Source organism: Phoca vitulina, unplaced genomic scaffold (genome assembly GCF_004348235.1).
Source record: "Phoca vitulina isolate PV1807 unplaced genomic scaffold, GSC_HSeal_1.0 scaffold43, whole genome shotgun sequence".
NCBI classification, from domain to species: Eukaryota; Metazoa; Chordata; class Mammalia; order Carnivora; family Phocidae; genus Phoca; species Phoca vitulina.
The window spans coordinates 3,963,855-3,985,103 of NW_022589746.1; the positions used below are offsets into that span (position 1 = coordinate 3,963,855).

Below are 21,249 nucleotides of genomic sequence, written 5' to 3' on the forward strand. Positions count from 1 at the left end.
TTTTAAATTTCCAATCTGATAATTCCAACATCCCTGCCATATCTAAATCTGATTCTGATGCTTGTTCTATCCCTTCAAACTGTGTTTTATGCCTTTAGTATGCTTCGTAATTTTTTACTACTGGGTAAAAGGAACTGTGGTAAACCAGCCTTTACTGATGTGGTGTTAAGGTGTATGGGGAGAAGTATTTTATAGTCCTATGATCACTTCTTAGTCTTTTAGTGACCCTGTGCCTCTGGACCATGAACTTCATGTTTCTGAATCCCGTCCCCATCTTAGGTGGGACAGAATGGCCAGAATGGGTTGGATTGGAGTTGGTATTTCCTTTTGCCTACATGGAAGGCTAGAGCCAACTGGAGTTTGGCATTTCCCTTCCTCCAAGTCAGTTAGGCTCTGAAAAAATCTGAGTAGTTCAGGCTGTGGTGAAATCTTGAGGGCAGGCCTTGTTAAGAAGAAGAGACTAATGCTCTCATATATTTCAAAATGTTTCCTCTTACCCTCCACCTGCTGAAAGCATGAGGGGACTTTTCTCTGATATTCACTGGGAGAACCTGTTCAAGCTCCTGGAGGTAAAACCCACAGAAGTGTGGGCTCTCTCTGATGACTGGGTCCCCCCTGGAGATATTAACTCACAGACTTGCCCACACTGAGCTTTCAGCAATTCCTCGATGACAGTTCAGGTTTTCTTGCCCCGGGACTCATTCCCACAGAGGTTTCTGCTCCTGGGTTCCGGTTCCAGTGGGATGTGATTCCCTGCATCTACCTGTCCGTCTTTCCAATTTTGGAAGCAGCAATTTGCTTGCTTCTTGCCTTCTCTGATGGATTTAAAAAGAGTTGTTGGTTTTTTAGTTTGTTCAGCTATTTACTTATTGTTAGGATGGAGTTACAACTTCTAAACTCCTTACATACTGGACCAGAAACTAGAAGCCGGTAATTACTTTTTCACAAAGGTTCCAAGGTAATTCAATGGGGAAAGGTGAGTCTTTTCAACAGTTGTGCTAGTGAATCTCAATCTTTACCTCATATCATACATAAAAATCAACTCAAACTGGATCACAGATCTAAACGTAAGAGCTACAACTATCAAACTTCTAGGAAAAAATATTTGTGACCTTGTGTTAGGTAAATATTTTTTAGATAGGACATAAAAAGTACAAACCATAAAATAAATAATTGACAAATTGGATTTCCTTATAATTAAACACTTGTGCTCTTTGAAAAATGCTGTTAATGAAATGGATAGATGAGCCAAGAACTAGAAAAAAATATATGTGCATATATATTTGATAAAGGACTTGCATTCAGAACATGTAAAAAATTCTTATATCTCAATAAGAACATGTAATGCAATTTTTTAATGGGCAAAAGACTTTAACATATTTTTCACCAATGAAGATAACACAAGCAGCAAGCGAGCATATGAAGCCTACTCAACAGCACTCATTATTAGAGAAATGCAAATTATAACTACAATTAGACACTAGTTCATACTAGAAGGAGTACTATTTTTAAGAACTATTAAAATATTAAGTGCTAGAAAGAATCTGGAACACTTGGAAATCTCAAAGATTATGAGGGGATCAAAAATGGCACACTTTGGAGAACAGTTTGGCAGTTTCTTAAAAAGCTAAATATTAACTAACCATTTGACCCATCAATACCACTCCTAGGTATTTACTATGTATAATAAAAACACATATCCACACTAATACCTATAAACAAATGTTTATAGAAAATGTGGTATTTACACATGATGGAATGTTATTCAGCCATAGAAAGAATGAAATCTTGCCATTTGCAATGACATGGATGGAGCTAGGAGTATAATGCTAAGGGAAATAAGTCACTCATATATGGAATTTAAGAAACAAAACAAATAAGCAAAGGGAAAAAGAGAAAGAGAGAGAGATAAACCAAGAAACAGACTCCTAACTATAGAGAACACACTGATGGTTACTAGAGAGCAGGTGGGTGGGGGGGGATGGGTGAAACAGGTGCTGGGGATTAAGGAGTGCACCTGTTATAATGAGCACCAGGTGTTGTATGGAAGTGTTGAATCACTGTCTCGTACAGCTGAAACTAATATAACAGTGTATGTTAACTAACTGGAATTAAACTAAAACAAAACAAAAAAACCTTCAAAAATACTTCTATCTTTAAAAAATTTTAAAGTAAAAAAATGAAAAGGGGATGAAAAATAAATATGTAAACAAACACTGAAACACAACAGAGTAAGTACTATACAAGGGGCCCTGCAAGTAAGAGCTTGTGACCCCAAAATTTTATACGCAGCTGTTTTACCAAAAGGCAGTAGAAAGAGGTCCTCAGAAGTGCAAGGACTCAGAAAAGAACTACCCAAGTACTTTTCCTGAATAAAATACCTGGGGTCCTGTGACAGAATAAAGAAATGCATGCAAAAAAAAGAACATCGATTCGTTATGTAACTGTTGTTCTGCACGATAGGATAAATGTGGCGACAGGGTCACCAACAGCACCTAAATTACCTTTGTGTATTAGAAGAGGGAATCTTCATCTTCCTCCCCCTTTCTTTCTCCAAAAGAAAACATCTACATGCAAAGGATGGAAGGAGTGAAGGAGGAAATCACGCTGTGGATGATCACAGAGAGATTCCGTGGGAATGCCCTGGGAGACAATCATATTGCACTCCTTCCTTTGCACAATGGGAAACAATTATCTTCCTGCCACCCACAACCATGCGTTTAATAGGATTTTAAGGAACTCTTTTTAAGAAGTTAGCTAAGAAGTGTCGTTGGATAGATATGAAAAACCCTTTGGAACATGCCTTATTTTTATTTGCTTTTTTTATGTTTGATTTTTATTTTATCAAAGAGGTATCTGTTGTTTAAAACAGTAAATGTAGGATGTTCATCAACTCAAGAAATATGTGTAATATTAACTGACGTTTTTCCCGAATGGAGATGCCCCTGACAACATTATGGGTGTTACTACCTTCAGACATTACGGAAACTCTACAGTACTATGACACTGAAAAGGAGCAGGAGTGTCCCCTGCCTACAGCACCTCATGGCCCAAAGGCCTGCTTCCTGAAGGCAATGCCTTCCAGCTATTTCTTCTGCACCTATGACCCTCCCTATTTCCAAGTAACGTGCTTGTTTGTTATTTCTTGACTTTTTCCAATTTTAGATATTATTTGCCGACTTGCCAGTACAGAAGACAAGATTAAGATGGTCCCCACGCTCACACTCACACACACTCACACACAAACACACACCCACAGCCACACACTCCCCTGTTCTTCCATTACAGATGTAAGCGTTATTCAGAGCACCATAAATGCAAACTGTTACTCACAGCTGGGCCACACGTGCACAATCGTTACCCTTCTTTTCGGACACAACTTTTGTGTTTTCCCAAAGTTAACACCCATCTTGTTTTTTCATCCTCTCGGGCCCCCCCTGCTGCCAGCCTAAGCTTCAACTTTCTCCATCTGGATAAATCGACGGGCCATCTGTTTTCTAGATTTTAAAATTTTGTTGCTATCATATCCTCTCCTGTTCTCTGTCCGCGAAGCTTCAGGCAATTTTATCTCTTTCCCATCTTTTGAGCGACATTCCAGAAAGCAGAGAAGGTAAACACACAGGTCCTGTTGACCACCGTGCTCAGCAGAGGCCCCTGCAGGGTCAGTAATGATGCCGAGAGACACGTGTGGAGGGGGGCCAGTGCTCCCTGGCAAATCAGATAGCTTAAGGGGTCTTCCAATACCACCGAGGCACCACCCACCAGGCCCTGCTCTTCCTGATGCGCTCAGATCCCATTTCTTTTGTAATTAGAGGAAAATATCTGTTCACTTAAACCACCAGTTGATTTAATGGATGCAAGGAGAAGGGAGAAGGCCCTCGGGCCTCACACCTACCTTCACGGCGCTGAAGCAGAATGCGTGGAGCAGGCCAGTGGCCGCGGCACTCCGGGCCACGCTGTAAATAGCCGATGTCATCCCACAAACAGCTGCAACACAAACACCAAGAGTCTCACAATCAATACACGGAAGAAAGTGCAAAGACAAGGTTGTAGCTTTCGAGTGCAAAATGCCTGCCAAAGGGGCAAAGAATACCTCCATGGGATCAGTCAAAAGCACTGGATGACTTAATACAAGAAAAAAAAAAAAAGAGAGAGAGAGAGACTGACCATTTACTAAAACTTCTGGAGAAAAGCATTGAAAAGGAATTTTTGGCAATATTCTTAGAAGACTGTGTGAACATCTCCAGCGTGGAGGGAGGGAGACCTCCTTGCTTTCAGTTGAGAGTTGCTGGCCGAAATAAACATCACAGATGAAGGTTCCCGCAGAAGAAAGGGGGGCTAGACAGAGAGAGAGCGATCTAACAAACAAGCAGTGCTCGGTGTGTGTGTGTGTGTGTGTGTGTGTGTGTGTGATGAGACAGGGACAGTACCGGATCACCAGCTATGCTGTAGCTCTTTATGTACAATTTCATTTCATTCTTATAGCGACTCTGTGAGATCCGTGTGTTTATTTCCATTTAGAGAAGAGTAAACTTTACAGTTAAGCAATCTGCACAAAGTCTGCAGGTAAGGATTAGGTGAGGTTTTAGCCACCATGGTGGGAATCTAAGGTGCTATGACAAGGGAGGGTCCACAGAGCGGGGAGACCAGGGTCCCCTGTCTGTCCAGGTGCACACAAGAAATAGCTCAGTGTTCAGGACAAAGAAAACCGAGCTGTCCAGACTCTCATTCCATTCAGCCCTTATCAAAACTTTAGACTCCTTTACAGGAAGAGTAGGATGTAGACGACTTACCAGAACCTCCAAAAAATAGCATGTCAATTTGTTCCAAAAGATAAATGCAGAAAGTGTTGATCTGCGGGAAGAGCCCGAGGAGGGAGATTGCAGGGAAGCAATATAAAAATACTGGAAGTGAACAGACAAAATGGACAGTAAGTGTGCAGCTGCTGGTCCCCAGGTCCCCGAGGCAATCCTGCCTGCTCCCCTTCCAGCTCTCAGCCGCCCCCCTGCCCGCATCCTGGAGGCAATACTGGACTCCTCGCACCCACAGGAGGAAGGCCTGCGGGCCAAGTGGAAATGTGCCGTTGGAAGTAACAAGGGGCTGCGTCTGAGGAAGAGGCCCAGGCAAAGAACACAGGCGAGCCCAGGACTGAGCAGAGACCTCAGATGGTGAGGGAGACAGTGGACCAGTCCACAGTGTGCAAGAGTGGGCTTGCACTTGAGGGGCATGAGGGTGGGGGGAAGAAACTGGGAAACTCCAGGAACAGGTAAAGCTAAAGGCAATAGGTACGCAGGTCTCTCCCTGCACGGGGGTGGGGGGTGTAAAAATGGGAGCCAGGGGCTCCTCATTTTGTGCTTCTGTCAGCAGGAGCACTTGAGGTGCTGAGAGTCGCCACACCTGAACGCTGCCTGCAAATTCAAGTTCAGTGGGAACTCCAGGTTTGTAGGCGAACAGGGGAGGGTGGTGATTAGGAAACCACACACAGTGACAGTGGGACAGTGAAGGGCCTGACTTCCTGGGACCGGAGCATCTGGGACATGAAGGCAACCCTGCCTGACCAGAGGAAGACTGTGCCCCCTCCCAAAATTTGGAACAGTGCAACTCGATAAGACGTCCACATGCCAGGATTCGACGTTTCAGAGATCATTTGTTAGAGGAAATTGAATGTGCTAGAGCTGCATTTTACAGCTCTGTCCCTGTCCCTCTCTCCCTCAAGTCTATGTAAGTTGGATTTCATAGAAACCCAGAAACTGCCATTCCTTCTGCTGTAACACATCTGTCTTCTGTCTCAGTTTATTGAGGAGAATGTCAATGAAGTTTGATCCTGGTAAGCCCTAATAAAACTAAGGAAATTTGATTTGAAATCCCATATGCCTGAACTTTGGAATTGTGTGCTAACACTGTACATAGGCCACAGTCGACAGTGGGAGTGGGGAGGATGGGGGTGCGGGGAGGGGTTCAGCTATTTCTGAAAAATCAGAAATGCAAACTTTTCATCGTGCAATTGTAGAAACGAGAGTCTTCATATGTCCCATGCTCCTGCTAATAGTCGCTTGAAAATAAGTATGGGACAAACCCTTCCACAACAATACCAAGGACCTGTTCCAACTCTCTTGGGGTTGGAGCCATATTTTGATACACATGGTGATTTTGCTGTAATGTTTTCTGTGGCAAGATTTCAACGATATTTTAATAACCTAGAGCATCTGTGAGGAATCCGCTTTTCAATCAAAGTAGGCAATAAGATACAAATACTGATCTGCTGGACATAATAGGACACAATTTCTTTTTTTCAGGTTTTGTGAATGGAAATCAGAGATAGGGGAAAGATGTAAGAAATAAATAGAAATTTGGAGCACTTGGTTGTCTCAGTGGTTTGGGCGGCCGACTCTTGGTTTCGGCTCAGGTCATGATCTCAAGATCCTGGGATCAAGCCCCATGTGGGGCTCCGCACTCAGCAAGGAGTCTGCTTTGGGATTCTCTCTCCTTCTCTCCCTCTGCCCCTACCCCCTGGCTCTCTCTCTTTCCCTAAAATAAATAAATAAATATTTTATAAAAAGAAATAAATAGAAATTTAATTATAGAACACAGGAGCATCAAAATTTTATTCCCATATAATTTCAAGCAGACTGACTAGTACTTCTTCTCTCAACTTTGAGACTCAGACCCAGCAGGAAAGATGACATGCTGCACTATACTGTGGAGTACTCATGGCCAGGGTAGGGGTGCACAGAAGACGCTTTGAGGTTGCATTGGTTCACGTTCTCAAGAGCTGTGTGCATGTGGCAAAAATGACACCAAGAATGAAGAACTCCAGGGAAAAGTATGGATGTAAAATAAAATTAAAGGCAGCTGAATATTGGAAACTGCTCAGCAAAGCAGAGGTAAGGAAGCGTTCTCTGTAAGAAATACATTAGGTAATGAAACCCCAGCTATGGAAGCGCAAAGAATCAGAGCCAGTGAATCATGGCTCAAGGACGATCCGATGGTGAGAGGCTCGCAGTACGGGAGCTCCCTGCAACTACAGTAGAAGGCAACAGTCACCGTGGAGCCCAGGATCTAGCTCCTCTCCAGGATGTATTAGAGAAGGAGATCTCTAGGCTTTAAAACCGAAGCCAGGGAGGTGGAAGGAGAGTGAGACGGAGGCCACGCATCTCATCTGTCAGGCTGCAGATCACGTGAATAAAAAAGCAGCGAAACGCTTCCTGCGTTAGTAGGGCAATTAGAAAATCACACTTGAAGTTGCTGAGGTCATTTTGACCTTCTTCCAAAAGTTAAAAAAAAAAATAGTCCCTGTGGTTGTCGGCAATTTTGCCTGTGAACAAAGATTTTTTTTTCTTAGCATACCACTGAGAGGGTGTATAATTTTCTCTCACTGCTACTCTTCGTTTTCCCTAATAATTACCATAAATGCAGAAACTTCTGGTACTGTTCCATTTCTTTACAAGCAACATTTACAAATAAAAACATTATAACTTGCTTGTTTCTTTTTTTAAATGTGAATAATGATATTCGTTACTATTCTATCCCATGACTATTGCCGTTGCAGCTTTGGGGTGAAAACAAGCAGAATTAAAATAACATGGGAATAAAACTGAAACCTAAGGAGTTGATGGGAATATATACATTGTGTGTCTCCAACATGCTGTATCTGGTGTTAACTAATTATCCTGCCTGTGGACTATATCGAGCCCCAGAAACAGTCTTTAGAGAAGACACATAGAGAAGACAAATGTGAGGTCTCTCTGGGCAGAGGAGAGGGGTACATTCCAGTAAGTAGTCCCCAAACCTCCACCTATCTCTAAGGGTAGCATTTTTGAAGCTGCATTGTTGTAGGTTGGGGGTCACGGTCCTATGCACAAACATAAAACATAAAACTCTCGGATCTAAGAAGGACCCATGCAGTGCCTTCTACAATGGACAGCCAACCACCTCTTCCTGCCTGAGCCCCTTCCAAGTCAGGACCTCCGTGCTTCACTAGGCAAAGCCCATGCTACCACTGGACAGCTCTAACCCAAACCATTTTACAGGCCTATCTTGCAGTGAGCCATAATGCACCTGCCATGGGCCGGGACTAGTTATTACCGCTACGACAGAGAACCGCCACCGCATGGACATCCCACTCTTTTGCCCCAACTCCAGATGCAGTGCAGCCCCGGTGGCTATGTTCCTCGGGGCACACTCCAGATTTGCTCATGCTCCTTTTGAAATACGACACTAAGAACTGAAGACCTCTTGGCTTCCTCATCTGTGGGATAATTACAAAGCCGGGCCCCTTTTGTAGACTTTCACTGAAGTTACGCTGGTGGAAAGTATTAAAAATTCCAGCCATACAAATGAAAAAATGTTCATCATCATTAGCCATCAGGGAAATTCAAATCAAAACCACATTGAGATACCACCTTACACCAGTTAGAATGGCAAAAATGGACAGGGAAAGAAACAACAAATGTTGGAGAGGTTGTGGAGAAAGGGGAACCCTCTTACACTGTTGGTGGGAATGCAAGTTGATACAGCCACTTTGGAAAACAGTGTGGAGGTGCCTCAGAAAATTAAAAATAGAACTACTGTATGACCCAGCAATTGCGCTACTGGGTATTTACCCCAAAGACACAGATGTAGTGAAAAGAAGGGCCATATGCACCCCAATGTTCATAGCAGCAATGTCTGCAATAGCCCAACTGTGGAAAGAGCCGAGATGCCCTTCAACAGACGAATGGATAAAGAAGATGTGGTCCATATATACAATGGAATATTACTCAGCCATCAGAAAGGATGAATACCCAACTTTTACATCAACATGGATGGGACTGGAGGAGATTATGCTAAGTGAAATAAGCCAAGCAGAGAAAGTCAATTATCATATGGTTTCACTTATTTGTGGAACATAAGGAATAGCATGGAGGACATTAGGGAGAAGGAAGGGAAAAATGAAGAGGGGCAGAATCAGAGGAGGAGATGACCCATGAGAGACTATGGACTCTGAGGAAAAAACTGAGGGTTCTAGAGGGGAGGAGGTGGGGGGATGGGTTAGCCAGGTGATGGGTATTAAGGGGGACATGTATTGCATTCAGCACTGGGTGTTATACAAAACTATGAATCATGGAACACTACACCAAAAACTAATGATGTACTGTATGGTGACTAACATAACATAATAAAAATAAATAAAGAAATAAACAAACAAACAAACAAATAAATAAATAAAAATTCCAACCCAGAGGTCACCATCTCTGACTGAGCAAGCTAAGGAGGACTGATTCAGAGGTCTCTTCTCCTTACTCCCAGAAATAAAGACAAAATTTTGTGCCTTTTAATGAAAAAGAAGTGCCCACAGGAGTATTTTGAATATATAGGAGGGGTCTTACAAGGAAAAATTATGTAAGAATACTACCCTCAGTGTTTCTATGTCTTTAATTCCCCTCCCCGCCCCCCCCCTATAAAATCAACAAGTCCCTGCCACTGACTTTATCTTATGTCCCCACGTTTGGCCCCCAAGTTCCCCACCTCCTGTCAGCGTACATCCCACCTTCTTCTGTTGTTCTGTTATCTGACTGAGATGCTCGCCTTTCAGATGCTCCTCTCCTCGCCTTAAATAGGATGAGGAGCTTCTCCACCTTTCCCACCTACCCGATTTCCACCTGGATCATCTCCCACCACTGGCTCACATTCGGCCCCTTCTGCCCTGGCAGGCAGAGGGGGCAGGGTCAGCTCAGGCCCAAAGCAGCACCCACGGATACTCCCTGCTCCTTTCCTGCCCCCTTCCTCTGCTGCCTCGTCTCCCTCACATCCACCTCAGGTTGATGGTGTTGCGCGGAAAGCAGGAGTGGCAACAGGTACCAGAAATATCAGCAGTAAGGCACAACTTTAACAAACATTTCACACCCCCCAGCACCAGCCAGAGGAGGATCACAGCATGAGAGGCACATAGCACCTTTGACCACATGATGGGAAACAAGGTCAAGTGTGCTTAGTTCCTGCTTCTCTCTTGTCCTTTTTCTTAAATGCTCCTTGTTAAAAGGATTGAATCATGTCCCTCCAAAACAGTACCTGTAAACGTGACCTCACTTGGTAATAGGGTCTTGGCTCATGATCAAGTTACAATGAGGTCATTAGGGTGGGCCCTGATCTAATATGCCTGATGTCCTTATAAAAAGGGGGAATTTGGACATAGAGCCAGACACACACACACAGAGGGAAGATGATGTGGACAGACATAGGGACAAGGCCATCTACGAGCCAAGGAGCGAGGCCCGGAGAAGTCCTTCCCTTGTGTCTTTAGAGATTTTAAACTCCTGGCCTCCAGAACTATGAGACAATAAATCTCCGATGTTCTCAGCCACCCATTAGCATTACTTTGTTATGGCGGCTATAGGAAACCTACACTACTTCTTCATCCCAATACCCTTCTGTTCTCTCCTCATTTTTTCTTCTCTCCTTGTTAGTTTCTGAACCTAACAATGGCAGCAGCTATATACACTCAGATCCCTTGGTAGTGAGGGACAGAAGGTAGAAAGGCTTCACAAAGAAGAATGAATGACTTTGAGTTGCCCTTGCTTTTCCCTCATCAAGTCAGAAAATCAGTATACACCTCTATGGCCTTCCTCCCATTCCTAATTGGTCTAAATTTTTTCCACAGTCTTTTCCTGCTCAGTGCAAATTAGTGTGTTTAACACATTCACTCCATGGGGATTGCTATTGTTCTCTTTTTCCATTTTTCTTTATCCCAGAAGTCATTTAGTTGGCTTGCTAGATTATTTATCACTATTTTTACTTGTTACCGTTGACAAGCAGACAAAAATATCTCTTAAAGAAAAGCTTTAATGAGGAAAAGGGAATTCCAGATAGAAAGATAAGGAAGGCCATATTCCCCGCCCCATCTCCACTCCTCCATGGAATTGGTTCGAAAAAAATAAAATGAGAATACACACAGCCAGTAGCTTATTTTAGAACAAGGGTTTCTGCTAAAAGCAAGACCTCGGGCTTTTACCGAGTACATTAAGGTCTTACTTTTTGAGCCCTAATAACATTTCACCTTCTGATGCCACGGCAAATCTGCTATGCCAAGATAACTATATGTATTCAGTGGCATTGGCTCATTTATAGTAGCAAATTAAAGAAAAAGAGAAATGAAAGACACCCGTGTACAGAAAAACAATTTCTAAATGGAATGTATGTCATGCTTTTCTTCCTTGTTCTCCAAATCATCAATAGGTGTGTATTAGGTCCCTACTTACTGTAAGGGCCGAGGTGAACAGTCTGAGAATGATGGTGAGCTTTCCCTGATCTATGAATGAGTATTCCAAAAGTTCACCCATACATTAATTTCCTTAATACTTAAAGCACACTAGTGTTCACAGTTCATCCACTCAACAAACATTTCTTCAGTGCCTATATTTACCAGACACAGCACGGGGTGCCAGGGATTTGGTATGAGAAAGGAGGCTTGGGTTCTGCCTTGCACTTACCCAGCAGGACACAGGCTAGCGAGGGCACAGACATTAGTCAAACAATCACAAGTGAAGCAGACCACTATGAAATGGGTCTGGCGCTATGGAAAGTATGGGTTATGGGGGGACAGAAGATGGGGCCAAGCTTAGGGGAAATGGGCCATCAACTAGCTTGGTCAAAGGGGTCAGGGGTGCCACAGAACAGGAACATGAGGCATGAGGATGAGATGAGGAGGCGCCAAGGTAGTCAGGGCTCCAGGTCTAGGAACACTAACCCATGCTCGAGAACCTGGGAAAAGATGGTCATGGGGTACCCAAGATTGAGCGTGCACTGCAGAGAGCAGAGGCAACATTTTGACATGGACACATGTTTCTCGAACACTTTCCAAAATGCTTTCCTGCCCTCTCCACTGCTAATCCCCAGACCCTCGTGGGCCCTTGAGCTCTGGACTCCAGCACTACTATCTGCAAGAAGACAGCAGGAAAGGATGGTCTCCAGCATGCACAACTGTGCCTGGGCATCTGTGTCTCCTCAAGCTCTCTTTCCTTGCAGCTAATCTCAGGAGGGAGATGGGTGAGCTCCTTTATAAGAAGGTAAAAGTATCTGAAAGTCTTTCTTGGGGTGTGTGTGTGCATGGGAGTGTGTGTGTGTGTGTGTTCCAACTGAAGGAACTTCAAGTAATATAAAAAAGTAAACTGAAAAATATCAGAAAGGGTAGAAGCAAATATTCTTGGGCAAGAAGCACTGCCTGGGAATCTAATCATGGGATCAGTTCTTTTTTTCCCCCCAATATGTTTCTGTTTCCTACTTGAGCTCAGAGATTCTCTAAACATGGTGCCTGACCCTTCGCTATTAAGAAGCTACTCGGCCCCTCACATGATGTAATAGGAAGAGAGATATTGAGGACACAGACAAAGGTGGGCTTGTGGGGGGCTGCATATGGGGGAGTGAATAGTTTGCTGCCAATACAGTAGGAAGAGGAATGGGGAGATAGTGGTTTGGAAGGAGAGTCAGAGGGTGGAATGTCTACCATGGTTTTCTCCTACAAGGAACACAAAGATATGCCATATCTGGGGGCCCTTCTCAGTCCCAGTGGAGAGGCTCAGGAAGTTGTCATGGGGGCCAGAGAAAGAATGATATGGGACCTATGGCTTTGAAAAGCTCCTCTTGAGTAAGATATCCAACTGGCAAGCGGTAGATCCAGCGGCTGGTGCCCTTTATCAACTCATTTGCACAACATGATCACAGCCAATCACAGGTTGGCGTGCATGTCAACCTTGGGATGTCATGACTAGGATTCTCAGAGCAGTCACGTCTTCAGAGCTGCAGGCAACACTGGGGCAGCCTTGCCACATAATAATAATAATAATAATAATAATAATAATAATAATAGCTAATACCTGGTGCCCGGCACTGGTTCATAGGTTTAAATGTACTAACTCACTTGCACTGACCTCTGAAGTGGGTACTATTTTTGTCCCCATATTACTGTTGAATTTTTTCTCAAGGTCACACAACTAGCAAAGTGGCAGAGCTGGAATTCAAACAGCCAGGTGCCAAACCATGACCCTGGGCAGGTTACCTGTGTAAACAGAGCATTTTACATGAAACACCGCCTAGACCTTAAGGTGCACCAAGTGGACCAGTGACAGGCTGGGACTCCACCTGGACTGAGAACCATGCACCCTTGGGTGTTGTCGGAGTGTCTGTGCCACGCGGGTGGGGCCGTAGCTGCCACCCCCACCCTGGGGAGCCCCCTGACGCCCCAAACCAGGCACCAGAGTGACCAGTCTTCAGATACTACAACGTTACTACTTCTTGGTCATGGATACCACAATCCTTTAAAATAATTCTGCTGTTGGATGGTGTAGGGCTCCAGCTCCCAGACCATCTTCTGAAGGTGTACAAGCCAAAAGAGAAATGCACATCTCTTCATCCAGTAATCACATAAGGAGGTTTCTCCCGCTAGTGATTCAGAATATAAAGGGGAGACATATCCACCCTCCTCTATGTTCTTCCCCACAACCCCCAAATTCACTCACCTATTAAGAGGTCCCTAGCTGACTGGAGGGACCTTGGAGAGAAGAGCTTCAGGCCATAGACAACGTAAGTGGGAGGGTGCCGGGCTTTGGCCCCTGTATTAAGAAGCAAAATGAGGCCACACAGCACACAAAAATAGATTGGTCTGCTGTATGTTATGATTTGGTTGTGTCCCTAGAAAAAAACACAATTTCTGAATGGTACCTATTATTTTGATTAACAAAAGCTTCATAGTCAGTAATTCACATCATATCATATCATATCATATCATATCATATCATATCACACAACTTATAACATAAATCACATTCTCCCCCCTCTCCCTCCATAATTCGTATATACAAAACACCAGGAAAAGAAAAAAAAAAACTCTGATACTTATTCTGACAATTAAGAACAAGAATATAAAAAAGAATGTTATGCCTCTCAGACTCAACAAGATTTAGCCGAAAATTTAATTACCACCCTTAGATACAATCTAGATCTAATTCAATGCGTCCCTAATAGTGAAACATCCATTTGTATTGTTCATTTCAAGGGCAAAACGAAGATAAACCATTATTTGCTCTACATGGTCTAACTTGAGCCCTGCTATTAATAAGAAACAAAATTATAAGTGGTGGGCTTTGATTTCCTTGTCTTAAAAAGCAAGCTAATACAGGTGCAAAGTTATACCCACAGAGATTGCATAAAACATCTTAGTGTAGCACAAGGGGAATAATCCAATTTTTAAAAAGTCACCAGTTATATACATTTTCCTTTGAGGAAGACCAAAAACTTAACAGATCTCATCTTAGCCCTCAAAATATTGTTATGAGGAGAAGTAGAAACATTTTTATTCTTTTCCTTAAATAGAAAAATTAAGGAAAAGATATAACACCAAACTTTCCAGGGCAAAAGCCAATGAAGAATTTATATGTCACAAACCAAAGCACAATTCATAAAGTTCAAAAAACCAACAAAAATGAATTAGGGGGAGAATATTCTTTGCAATTCATGAACTACTTTGGGTATAAAAAGTAAAGATTAAAGTGATATGGGTTCGCATGTGAATATTTAAAGTCACTGCCTTGAACATAGTTATATTTAGAAATGCAATTTAAATTGCCACTGCTTCTATAATAGAATGGTCCTATTCTGAGACCATCTTTTAATAGGAAGGAAAACACAGGCTGTCCATGGGGACTGGCTATGTTTGGCCCTGAATCCAGACTCAGTCTTGAAAGGAATATTTGCACTCTTCAGAAATTTCCTTTTGAATCCAACTGGGTCATAGATTAGTGGGTATGGGAATACTTTTTCTGCATTAAAAAAAAAAAATTGAAACTAAAGCCTAAGTGAAATCTTAATGCATTTCTTATCAAGTGAAAAGCAAACTAACTTGGTTGGTATAGACAGCTACTTAATATACAAATACACAAACATATGAGACATCCCTCAAAGTGACACCGTTTAGGATATAAAATTAAAGAGCTGCCTCCCACTTGCCCTGATTCTTCCTTTTCCTAAAAGGTTAAAAATACATTTTCTAGGAATTGAAAGTCTGGTCTTGAACAAGTTTGTGATATCATCTTAAATCTGCCAAGTCAAAGTTTATTTATGGGCAGGGGAACGCTCCCTTCGTAATTGTAATTTATGAGACAAAACTTAAGGCTGGCTCCCTGACAAAGAACCTGCTCTCATCATCATGCCAAAGCTTCGCTTCACTTCCCATTCTATGTTTTGGGCCCCTAAACCATTCTAAGCATATCACTAATGTGTGGCATAGATGTCACTTTTATTTTCCTTGATTCCTAAGAACGCCTACTAAAAATATTCATTCCCCTGCTCCCCAATTCTTTCACATATGAATCAACCATCAGACCCCTGAGACTGATGTTTCTTTTTTCCAGTAGGAAAATTCCACTTGCTCCTCCAGGTGAAGTCTGATCAGTCTTTTTTTTACAACTCATCCAACTATTTCCCGTGTGATTTCAACTTTAAAATACCCCGGGGGAGCGCGCCCAGCTTCAGCTGTGGGGCATCTTGGAGGCTGTCCGCATGTGCAGCTGGATTCCCCATCAGCCCCCGCCACACATACAAGGTCACCGCCCCGCTTTGGGAGCAGTGCAGCAGAAGGGTGAGGTGAAAGAGTCTATCTACACCTCCAGAAACCGCCCCCTCTGGAGAGTGGGGGTGCATGTGGCTAAGGGACGAGGCCATTAGAATTCTCCTCTTATCAAGACATCAGGCTGGTTGAATGCTTCAAACTTGTTAAGGAAAAAATAAAAGGTGTTTATTCTAAGGAAGATGGGGGCTCAGAGAATCTGGAGTGCACTGGGCCTCGGCAGTGAGGAAACCCAGGCTGTGAACACCAGCCCATCTCAGCCGGCCGCAGGTGCCAGCTCCAGGCTCTCGGCCCGCGGGTGTCCTCTGCTTCCTCGGTCCGCAGGGCAGCAAAGGGCCCCCTCATACCTGTGGAGGCTGACACCTGCTCCTCCAGCCATGTTCAGGGGCCCGGGATTTTTGCTGGCGGCTGTGAATTTATCTCACGCCAGGCCCCATGCTACCCACATGGTTAATCCTCGGTACAGCGCTAAGAAGTATTTATTATTCTCATTCTGCTACGAGTAAACTGAGGCATACGTTTTATGCCTTAAGTTTTTGCCAAATTAAGAAATCTGCCCCCGGCTTCCCGGGCAGGAAGCAGTGTGGCCGAGCAAGGATTTGGCACCTGGGCGCTGGCCACTACATCCTGGCTCCCAGCAACAACCAGGAAGAGGAGAGTATTCGCCACTGGGGCCTCCCAGGCCCAAGGACTCAGCCTGACTTCACCGAATTTCATTCATAATCATTCTTTAAACACATTCTGCGAAGCAAATATAGAGTGTGGGGGAAAGCATTAGCAATAGCTTTGGGGTGTTGACTTTTCCTAAGAGAGCTCTGGAGCGTGGAGAGCGGGGAGAACCATAACCCCACGTCCCGTCCACCGCTCTGGGACACTGTGTTAGGGACGCTGAACCCCCATCGCTAACATAGGAATGGCTGTTTCATAGTTTCTTGCGATGGTGCAGGTTCGTTTACTCGGATCTCATCTCTCCGTGCCTGTTGATGAGTTCTTTTTTACTCTAGCATTAGCAACTCAGCTGCCGTTTAGAGTCATCTGAGCGTTTTTAACGATACGTTTCAATCACCCCTGTGTGTGGAGCGAAAGGAGGAACGCTGCGGGGTGGGCACCCTCTGCCCTACAGAGAGCAGAGCCCCAGGAAAACCTGAGCAGGTGAGTAGTCTGTGACTCCCACCTGGGGTGTAGAGGAGAACCCAAAACATTCCAGAGAAGGCAGTAGAGGAGATAAGCAGCAACCAAAAGGCCAAATAATTCCTGTCAGCTGACTGTTAAAATGCTACTTCTATTTAAATACGGTGGAAATCTGACCAGCTACTTTAAAAATTGAAAAGGCACAGGCAAATGAGTTTCTGTAAGCTCAGTTTATAATTTCATATAGTTCACAATTTCATTTCACAGAACGATGTATTTCAGGGCCAACTTGCTAGCTTTCAGGTCTGTGAATTTTGACAAATGGGTTGATTATGTTGTCCAACCAAGGGGGCAGTGAAGTGCCCGAGACAGTACCCTCAGAGTGGGGGCCAAGGTGCCGTCCGCTCTGCCCCCACCTACCTTACACATTTGCCCACTGCCTCAGCACTTCCCTCCGCAGCAGTAAAAGACAGACGGGAGGGTGGTGACCTAAGTTCCGCCCCTATCTCATGGCAGAAATTCAGTAGATAAGAATTCAAAGAAGGCCATTTGGAGTGGCGCAGGCTTTAAAGAACACTTTTTTTGGAGCAAAGTAAATACCCGACTGAAGAGATAAACATAATTTCATTTTCAATCAAGAGCCACTAAAGACTAAGTTGACCTTCTTATTTCTAGGACTGAGGATTGAGAAAATTTTTGTATGTCATTCAAAATCATTCCTCTGATAAACACTAGGGGATCAGTGGTAAGTCACGTAGACAGTATGTACCCTCAACATGACATGATGAAAATGGCTCTTCCCCTCTATGGTCTTGCTCCCACAGTTGTACAACCCCAGTCTAATCATAAGATAGACATCAGATAAATCCCAGCTGAGGGGTGGGCTACAAAATCCCTGACCAATAATACTCCCCAAAACTGTCAAGATCATCAAAAAATAAGGAAAGTCTGAGAAGCTGTCACGATAACTAAATGCAATGTGGTATCCTGGATCCTCAAGCAGAAAAGGAACATTAGGTTAAAACTAAGAAAATCTGAGTAAAATATGGATTTTAGTTACTAATAATGTATCAATATTAGCTCACTAGTTGTGATAAATGTGTGGGGTATATGGGAACTCTCTGTACTATCTTCCCAAATATTCTGTGAATCTAAAACTGTTCTAAAATAAAAAGTATATTTACAAAAATCATTCCCCAGGCACGTGGGTGGCTCAGTCAGTTAAGCGTCTACCTTCGGCTCAGGTCATGATCTCAGGGTCCTGGGATGGAGCCCCGCATCGGGCTCCCTGCTCAGCGGGGAGTCTGCTTCTCCCTCTGCCCCACTCATGCTCTCTCTCTCTCTCTCAAATAAATAAATAAAATCTTTTTAAAAAAATCATTCCCAGTGATTTTTAAAATAACAGGAAATGGTACCAAATGTCTTCACTGTATAATAGCCAGAACTGATTGAATAGAACACATAACAAGTTATAGCCCTTGCTCTTTGGAGTTTGTACCATGAGCAAGGAAACAGGAAACTTACTATATTATAGGCCCAGTGCTGGCCTCATTATATATATTGTCCAATTCACTCTTTACCAAATCCAACTGAGGTTGCTCTTATTATCCATATTTTACCCACAAAAAACTGCTAAGATTTGTCAAGTGCTTCCATAGTACCAGGTACTATGCTGAGCACTTGACTACAGTATCTTCTTGTTCAATCCCCTTACAATCCTGTTTCATGATTTCCTCTTTTACAGGTGAAAAACCTGAGATACATAGAAATAACTTGCCCAAGATCTCTGGGTTTGTACATGGTAAGGCTGGATTCAAATCCCCAAACCTGCACACCACCCCAGGGTTGCTCATGTGGCATCTGAAATCACCACCATTATCATCACCTGGCGGCGGGGGGGTGTGGAGATTCCCAGGTGCTGCCCCAGCCAGACCCACTCAGAATCCCTGCAGGTGCGGGAAAAGGCACCTGAGTCTGGCTCTGTGCAGGACATGCCCATTTTTTGCCGCCTCTTAGATATCCTACTGAACTGGGGCGCCTGGGTGGCTCAGTTGTTAAGCGTCTGCCTTCGGCTCAGGTCGTGATCCCAAGGTCCTGGGATCGGGCCCTGCACTGGGTTCCCTGCTCTGCAGGAAGCCTGCTTCTCCCTCTCCCACTCCCCCTGCTTGTGTTCCCTCTCTCGCTGTGTTTCTCTCTGTCAAATAAATAAATAAAATCTTTAAAAAAAAAAAAGATATCCTACTGAACTTTGCTTTCTGGGTGATCATCAGTGGTTACTGTTGGTTAGACCCGTGTATAGATCTGGATAAGTCAGTGAAAAGCCTCATCATCCATTATTATATTGCGAGTCTCTGATCCTCAAATGCTGTCAGTATCCACCCAAACCATCAATTTTTTAAGCTCTCCTATAAAAGTGTTCTTTTATAACCAGATGCATTTCTGTCAGGCCCAGGGTCTGTTGTACCATATCTATTAGCACATCATTAATCCTGCATTTATATCTGAAATATACAGAGTGTTTGTATTTTTGCTATCTTCTGGTTTGAACGGCTGGCTCAAAATTCGCCACCTGTGTGCTCTGGAAGGAAACAAAGAAGAAATATCAGCCAATTGCTCTAAGAGCAAGAATTGACTGAATTTGGTAAAAACCCCTCCCCGGCAACGTATAAAGCAGCCAAAGCAGCGTAGTTTCGAAAAGCATCACGTGATGCCCAGGGCTAGAGTTGGCAGCGGGCCTGAGAGCCGCCTCTGTGCCCAGACTTGGTTTGCTCCCCTGACCACCTCCTTTCTGAGGTTTTCACATTTATAATCTGGAGATGGTGCACCCGCCTTCTCAATGCCCACCTGGCTCAGGCAGATGGCAAGAGGAAACATTGTGTAGCTCCCTATTTTTCTCTTCCCACTAGAACTGTGAGCAAACTGGCAATCCAAATCGGGGGCTACTCTACTGAGAAACCTGTGTGAGCAAATTAATAAACACATGTCTGATTACGACAGTAAGAGAAGTCATTTCTAGATACTCCCTGACTGTGCACATGCTGGCTCACATACAGGGATAGCTGCTTGACCGGGCCCTCTAGGAGCTAGACCACTTGACGCACTATAACTCCAGTTTAGAGCAATGACAGAGGCGGGCTGCTACCAGCCACGACAAATCCACGGGGATTGCGCAGTTGTCCTCACCATCACCTCTCCTAGCATGTTCTGCATTATTGCAGAAGGTACCTGCAGGAAATGAGTGTTTAATAGCATCTAACACCCCTCCCCCAAGTCACCCAAGAAAGCGGTGACACTGAAGTGCCATTACTAGAAAGGAGGTTTTATTTCCTGAAGCAGATGGAGGAGGATGCGGCATCCAGTGTGGGCTTGAGCAAAGAGACTTCAGAGCTCCCCATCTCTGCACACACCACCTAACCCAGATTTCTGATGATAATCACAACAATACATCTTAATACCCTAATTATGCTGCTTCTACTTATCTTGACATTCAGACTCTGGAATAAAAGAAGATGTATTATATGTAAACCAATTATGGGGAACAGAGGAATTTAACAAGATAGCAACGTATGCCATGTGATCGTCCAATTATAAGCTTTTCTTAATTACTATGAGCTAAACATGAGCTATCACAGATTTAAAAGCATTCCTAAATCCTGGATATGAATTTTTTAAAAGCACAATGGAGGAAAGATCAAGCTTTCTTTCTCTGGAAGGGTTTCGGGGCGGGGGGGTGGGGGGCACAGCTCACCATAACAAAGGAAAGAAGGTCCTCAAAGAGCTGAGAAGTCCGCCAGGCAAGGGCTCGGCACAAAGGCGTGCAGCCGGGGTACCTGCGGGGACCGTGCCAGACCCCGTCCCCCGGCACCCCGCAGGGGCAGGGCAGCTGGGTCAGTGGAAACCATGCTCATAGAAGGACGCGGGAGCACCAACAGATCAGTATGGTGAGCCCAGAGGCTCCGCTCTAAGTTAGCCCAAAGTTATGTGGATGAAAAGTAACAATACTCTTGCAAAGGTGGAACAGGAGATCAGCTTCATGTAAAGAGCATAATGACTAGTGCTTACACAATGATGTTACCAGGAATGCTAGCTCCCACTCACTCAGCAACATCTTATTCAATCCCTAGAGGCATTTTCATTATCCTTGTTGACATGCAGAGAAACAGAGACAGGGCAAGTACACATATCCTGCTCAGGGTCCAACATTCAGCGGAGGAACCGGGAAACAGAAGCAGGCAGTCTGACTGTAGAGACCAGTCGTCCCCCCCTGGGCTGCACGGTTGGCCCTGACGTGAGGCCAGTGGGATAGAAAAGACCCTCTGCATCCTGTTACCCCCCCTTTTGCCCCCCGACTACCACCCACACCACGCTCTCAGATCTAGCCCGAATTTGGCAATCATGCATTCATATTTCTATTTATATATTCACTATACGTACATTGATATATATTTTGCCTTTTGAATAGGTTTTGTTCCTCTATCTTTAACACAAGCAGACAAGATAAGCTACTTGCCCGTTATTTG

General features: G+C 44.0%; 1 protein-coding gene across 3 annotated transcripts in view; it reads right to left on the bottom strand.

Moving 5' to 3' along the window:
- Positions 1–21,249, bottom strand: part of PCNX2 (pecanex 2) — a 304,545-nt gene that overhangs the window by 198,310 nt on the left and 84,986 nt on the right. For 2 of the 3 annotated variants that reach the window (XM_032430305.1, XM_032430304.1), the window contains exons 13-15: positions 13,494–13,665; positions 4,794–4,904; positions 3,896–3,987 (exon numbers count right to left, since the gene is read on the bottom strand). In XM_032430305.1, the coding sequence (XP_032286196.1) occupies positions 3,896–3,987; positions 4,794–4,904; positions 13,494–13,665 (375 nt within the window). The remainder of the gene's footprint in view (positions 1–3,895; positions 3,988–4,793; positions 4,905–13,493; positions 13,666–21,249) is intronic. The other variant, XM_032430306.1, reaches the window with a different exon arrangement.